At 48.6% G+C, this 6470-nt stretch overlaps 1 protein-coding gene across 1 annotated transcript; it reads left to right on the forward strand.

The window, feature by feature from the left end:
- The first annotated feature begins 466 nt into the window (after positions 1–466).
- On the forward strand, positions 467–6154 carry LOC113612532 (basic proline-rich protein-like). The gene is made up of 4 exons (XM_027092463.1): positions 467–492; positions 1759–1780; positions 4219–4816; positions 5561–6154. The coding sequence occupies exons 1-4, from the start codon at positions 467–469 to the stop codon at positions 5674–5676; spliced, it is 762 nt and encodes a 253-aa protein (XP_026948264.1). The 3' UTR covers positions 5677–6154.
- The last annotated feature ends 316 nt before the right edge of the window (positions 6155–6470 follow it).

Here is a 6470-nt window from a genome sequence, read left to right on the forward strand (position 1 = left end):
CCCTCACGCCCCGCGCCCTCGCCGTCCCCCAAGCCCCTGCTCTGCTCCCCGCCCGGGCCCTGCTCTCTCGCTGTTTCACCCCTCCGCACCCGCACATTCCTCCCTCTCTCTTTTGCTTGCTTGCTCGTTCGCTAGCTCTCAGACGCGGCGAAGCAGCTTCGCAGGGAAATCCCAGAAACCTTTGCAAAAAGCTGACAATGAAATTTAAGAAGTTCTTCGATTTCGGCGCCATTTTCGAGTGGATCGAGAGGTGACATGCGATTTTTTTAAAAAGGGACTTGTTGGCTGGCGTTTCTCCCTATAATAACGTTGGTTACGGCAGACTGAAAAAAAATCTGGTGACAATGCTGAAAAAGTTCTGTGTCGCTTTGGGGTTGTGAAGCACGTTTGGGGGTCGGGGTGTGGGCGAACAGACACATGAGTGCGGCCGGGAGAATTCTTAGGAAACGGGCTGAAAAAAGCTAACATGGAGGGGCGGGAAGAGAAAATCGAGTAAGGGGCAGTGACCGCCTGTCAGCCTCGCCAGGGTCGGGATCGACTGGTTTTGACAGACTGTAAATGGACTTTTTGTGGCTCTTAATTTGCAAGCAGTAAAATATGTCTTGGAAATAAATGTGTGATTAATTTTGCATTGTCTTTTCCCTATTAAAACTTTCAAGGTTATTTAGTTTTCCCTGTAGGAAACTTGACATTGGGAAAGTTGGCACGAATGCGCCGAGGGAAGGTACATCGTGTCTGTGGGGGGGGGGGGGGGAGAAGGCATCTACAAAATTAAGACAAAACGTTGTAAAATATGAACAGAGGAAGAGGCGTATTCTTCGGCTCTTAAATGATCTGGCCAAACAGTTCAGTTCGGAAGGAGGGGTGTGGGGCTATGGGCAACTCAAAAGTATCGATTCTTTGTCTATTGTATCAGCGACTGACTCTCTTCTGGAGTGACAAGACGCTTCTTTGTAATCTCTTTTCGTAAGTAAATTTCAATCTAAGGGGAAATCCATAAACTAGGGGAGCAAGGTGGCTTTTTAGGAATGTAAATCGTTGTACTGTCACTGGGAGAAAAAAAAGGGGTTAAGTGAAAAGTACAAGTGAATTCGATTCCAGTGAGTTTGCAGAGCAATCTGGAAGGGACCTTCGCCTTTGACACCGTTGCTATTTCGAATGAACTTTTGTTTTTCTAAGTAGTCAATAAGGAAATGTTAAATTAGTGATGACTTTAACATCTGATGTGATGGTTCACATATTTGTGTGGAACATAAATATTTAATTGGGAGAAGGTTGTGGAGTTTTAAAGTATAACTGTACGTTTGCTAAACATGTTTTTGTTTTTGTTTTTTTCTTTTTAAGGGCAACCAAGGACGTTTATCTCCATTAATACCAAAAGTCAAAGTTGTTTGTGAATAGCGTAGCCAAAACAAGATGAAATTTAGAGACACTTAAATGTATGTGCCAATTTAGGGAGCGGGGTTATTATTAATAAACTAGTTTACAGTGACACAAGTAGTGCATTTGGTAACACTGGATCTCAGTCTGGTGTTATGAATTTTGTACTTAGTCTCATTGAATACTCTGCACACTTTATTAACTAATAAGCAGGACACAGCGTCCATTATACTGGTTTTGAAAAACCGATGTAACTTTTAAATGAACCAAACACTTAGCAGACGTGGATACTTTGAGTGTCTAATACTTGTATTGAAACGTATTTTAACTTTCAAAACCATTAGAGTTTTGTACCGGTTTTGTTGTTTTAACTTTTAGGTTTGTGATTGAGGGTTACAGGGTAGTAGTTTCTTCTATGCTTAATTGACTGTTTCCTTTAAACAGTATGGGGGAGGATGCATGTAACTTATTACTAATGTGTGTCCATTTTAAAAAGGAAAAAGTGGTATCTAATGAGTTAATCATTAAGGAGTATGCACAGTGCCGGCCATTTCAGGACGTGAAAGAGTTTCTGTGGAACTGCTTGAGACAAGAAGGAGTGATTTGACGTCAAGTATTGAAACTTTTTGATTTATGTTTTGATAGGTGACATTGAAAGGTATAAAATATTTATAAATACGTTTGAGTAATCAGTTTCATGTGTAAACATCCAGATATTTCAACTCGGGACAGTTATCTCTCATTCTTTAATACCTTTAAAAAGAACTCAAAGCAGGGTGTTTGCTGTAATAATGAAACACTGGCGAGTTAAAGAGGACGTCTGATGCTTCTGTGGATGGATCTATATTTCCCAGCTATCATATATGTTAAAATTAACTGAAGCTGCCAAAGACATTTTGGTGATCTTCTTTAAGTCAATAAATGAAAAGTTATTTTTTTTAGTGGGGACATTGAGTGAGACTTAGTTATAATATACATCAGGTAGAAGTTTCACTAAGACTTTGAAGCTGGCAAGAGTGATCCAGATGTTGCCAAACTGCCTCAATTTATTTTCTTACTATTCTTACCTTCAGAGGTAAGATTCTTTCCCACCCTAATTCCTCTCTCTCAGCCCTTGACTTTTCACCGCTACACTTTTCCAAGATTCATCCTCTGGGGGGAAAAAAATTGAGAGTCTCATTTTTCACTACACCTGCCGATCCTGGAAATCAAACGGCGAAGTTCTAAAAAGTACGTCGATTTGGACTGACATTTTGCTTTATTCCTCGCCATTGGACGGGGCGGGACCAGGCTTCCTTCCAGTCACCTTGCCTTTCTCCATCTGCAGGTACCCCAGAGCGATCCCCCTTCGTTGACTCCGAGGGGATGCAGCAGCAATTCATGTTTTGAAGTGCTTTAAACGGTTCAAAACGTGAGGCGCTGCTATACCCCCTCGCGAGGAAGTAGGAAGGTGGGGTTCTGCTGGACGTGCGCTCCCGCGGGGCGCCTGCTCCCCAGGCCAGCTCTGGAGCAGGTAGGTGGGCGGGGGCTTGCGTCTCTCTTCCTCTCCCCCTCTGCCCCCTTTCCCCACCCACGAGGCCCCGCCAGAGTCCGGGGAGGGCGCAACTGCATGCCAGGGGCTGGGGGTGGTCAGGGCCGTGCGCAGGCTATGCGAGCCGAGGAGGGACGCGGCGCCCCGCACTCAGCCGTGCCCTAGCAGCGGGAACAGTACTGCAGTGGGCGATCGGTGCTCTGGAGTATTGTTTCTGCTGCCCGGGCAAGGCTGGGACTCCTGCACGGGCCCACCCACTAGGTAAGTCCCAGTCCAGCGCCCGCCGTGTCCGCCCCAGCAGCGAGACCCGGGAGAGGCGCGTTTTTCCTCCGTCCAACCTTTGCCCGCCTTTGAATGTGTAAATAGGTGTGAAAAAGATACTGCATTTCAGCACTCCTTTCCCTACCCGGGTAAAATTTAAACGATAGGAAAAAAATTCCTAGTGATTAACTAGAATACCACCCACAGGACAAAAAACGAAGAAAGAATACCTTCAAGACCCAACAACTAAATAGGGGGGGCGGTTATTGGAAAAGGAGTAGCGGGGACGCCGGAAGGTGACCCGCTGCAAGCAGTCCCCACGCCGCTCTGCGGCTCCTGGTAAATGGCTCGCGTCCTGCATGTGGAAAGGACGTTGGAGTCCAGAAAAGGTGAACGTTTCTGGCCCCTTCTCGACACCCTCTCCACCCTTCTTCCTGTCTGTGTTGGGGGGAGCTTCTGTCGAGATCGGGCGAGGCCCGGGGCCTGGTCCGCCGGTGAATCCCAGGCGGCGTGGAGAGGCGCTGACCTGCCCGATCTGAGGCCTGAAGGGAGCGCGAGGACCCGAGGGGGTGGCTGTGGAATGAAGCTCTGCGTTTCAAGCTGCTGCTTGCCCTATCTTGCCCTATCTCCCAAAATCTGGTCCCAGAATTCTACCCTGGACGCGCCGCCCCAAGGCCACCTTGGTCGCCCGGGGGCCTCCCATAAGGGATTGCCCCGCTGGCAGGGCACTAGCTTGACAGCTCCTGAGAAAATGGCAGCACCTGAGCTGTCGACTCAGGGCCTCTTCCTGCCCCCCTGGACTCTGGACGCTATTGCTAATGACCTCGAAAGCCACCTCCATCTCTTCCTGGGGGCCCCGAGTCTACGCTAGGAGCTTCACAGCGGGCCTGGAAAAGAGAGGGCTCACTCTCTGGCTGACGTCGCACTTCGCCTGTAAAAATCACTTTAGGAGTTTGGTTTGATCCGGCGCACGGGCAGGTCAAGGACTATTGGCAAAGACAGAGGGAGGTGTGGAATCTTTCCCACGCTTTCCGTCATCCTGAAAGAAACCAAGCACACGAAAACCCCTCTTGTCTGGACGGGCTGCCGGGAACTGGGCTTACCAGTGGAGCCCCCGGAGGACGTCGGCTTTGGGGAGCCCGGGGTTCCAGGCAGCCCGGAGACGGGGCTCAGGCTCCCGCCGCCCCCACGCGCACTCTCCCAGACTCCCTTGCGCCACGGCGGACGCGGGCGGGTCGGGGCCCTTCCGGCCGCCGCGGACCCTCGGGCTCCCGGGGCGCCGCCACCCGGCTGCCTGGGGCCAGTCCGGCTCTGCGCGGCCGCCGCCGCCGCCGCCCCGCCCCACCCCGGCCGCGATCCCCGGACCGGGAAGCCCGAGAGTTGGCTCCCGGCCGGCCCAGGGCCCCGCAGGCCAGCAATCCCGAGGCCTGAACGGCGAACAGGTTCCCGCACCCGCCAGGCTTAGTGCTTGGGGTTGGGGAGGCACCTCGAGGCTGACCCCCTGCCTCTCACCAGCTCCCTTTTCTCCCTTTCTCCCCCCTCGGGACGGGTCCCCTCGAGCCAGAAGGAAGCCCGGCAGCAGCCAGCGCCCACCTTCCGGGAGGACCACGCCCGCGCCCGCCGGCTCCCTCCAGCGGGACGCAGGTGAGAGAACGCGAGGGGCGGAGGGCGGGAGCCGCGACCCTGATTGGGGGCGTTGCCTTCCAGATGCGCTGTGGCGCTTTGCCCCGGGCCCCCAAGAGGCATCGAGATTGAGGGCGTCCACGGGGCCCTCAGACTGCGTGGTGCCCTTTTTCTGACTTAAAGCAGTCATCTTTCACCATTATTCACACGGTCGAAGTTGCAGTTTGCCTAGATTTTTCTCCAAGGAGAGAAATGTGAATAAAACAATATTTTAGCCAAACATTTCCGTGTCAATTAAGAAGATGGCAATTCGTTCCAGACTATAAATTCTCTGTAACAACTTTCTAAGGTATTCGTTCAAATTGTTTTTCAGCATTGCTAAATGTGCACCATAATGTGTGGGAGACTTGTGTAAGATGAATCCATTTATAGTCGACGATCAATTGATCCGATGTTACCACCTTCAAGGAGGCACCTTTCCATTGTTTCCTCATCTTTTCCCAGCACATGTTATTTGTTAGGAAGCTGTGTGCACACGGCATTGTATTAAGTTTATTAGACAGGCGTGGCCCATAAACTAGGAAAAGTTTAGTCAAGCTCTAAATTTAAAATTCCGCATTTCTGTAAGTTGTGGGACAAGATATATAGGTTACTTTTATAAGCTAGAATTGATCATAATTTAAAAATATTTTAAGCACAGGGATATTTTTTGAAGGCATCCAGCATTTCCAGTTAGCAGTACTGACTTTTTTTTTTTTTTTCCAGCAAAGGAACACAGATCCGTGGCCCGGATCTGGACACAGAAGACTCCTGTTTCAAGAAAATACAGTCATCTCTCAAATCCTGTAATTTATATGCATTCTAAACTCACTAGGTATTGAAAACCACCCAAGTGTCCCACACCATGGGGTAAAATATAATCAATCACTCGGTGTAATATTATACATCCTTTAAAAATGGTATTGGAAAATGTTTTATGATCAGTAAGTCAAAATAACTCTCTCCCACCGTTTCTTTCTCCCTGCTGCTCCCTGATACCCACGCTTCTTTGTTCCATTTGGCACGTAAACTTGTTTTTCCCGCCAAATGAGTCAGTCATGATGGGAACGTCAATTGATTTGAACAGATGTGTGTCAATGTTACTTGGGAAACTAGATGCCAATAACCAGGGCCACAAAAAAAAGGCAGTGGTTGCAACTCTGTAAAAATTTATGCGTGCATACAGACAATGACTAAAGTGGAACCCCAAATAGGAAAACAGTTGGATACACTCCAGTGCTTGGAGATTGAATGATTGTATGCTGCTTTTGATTTTCACTAATACGAGTAACTGTCCAATTAAAAAAGACCTACTAAGGACTCTGCAGTGCAAATTATTTTGCTGATTGTTTTAAAAACACCATACCTATCAAATCATCAAGGCAGATGGGGCAGCAGGGGACTGGGTTTGTTCCCCCAATCCTGGACCATTATTAGGCTCAGGGCAACACTTGGAGAAAAGGTCATCCTACACAGGTGGGAGTTAACTTCTAGGCAGCTTTCCTGAGAGACGACACAAGATGAAAATAGAAATAGGTCCAAAAAGCATTTTTTGGAAGATCAATGAAAGTTTATTAATAGGAATTAAAGACTAGAGTCGGGGCTCTATCCAAGTTGGCATAAATTTTTAGAGATC

This window comes from Aethalodelphis obliquidens, unplaced genomic scaffold, assembly GCF_003676395.1.
Source record: "Aethalodelphis obliquidens isolate GAN/ISIS:26980383/991018 unplaced genomic scaffold, ASM367639v1 scaffold78, whole genome shotgun sequence".
In the NCBI taxonomy this organism is placed as follows: Eukaryota; Metazoa; Chordata; class Mammalia; order Artiodactyla; family Delphinidae; genus Aethalodelphis; species Aethalodelphis obliquidens.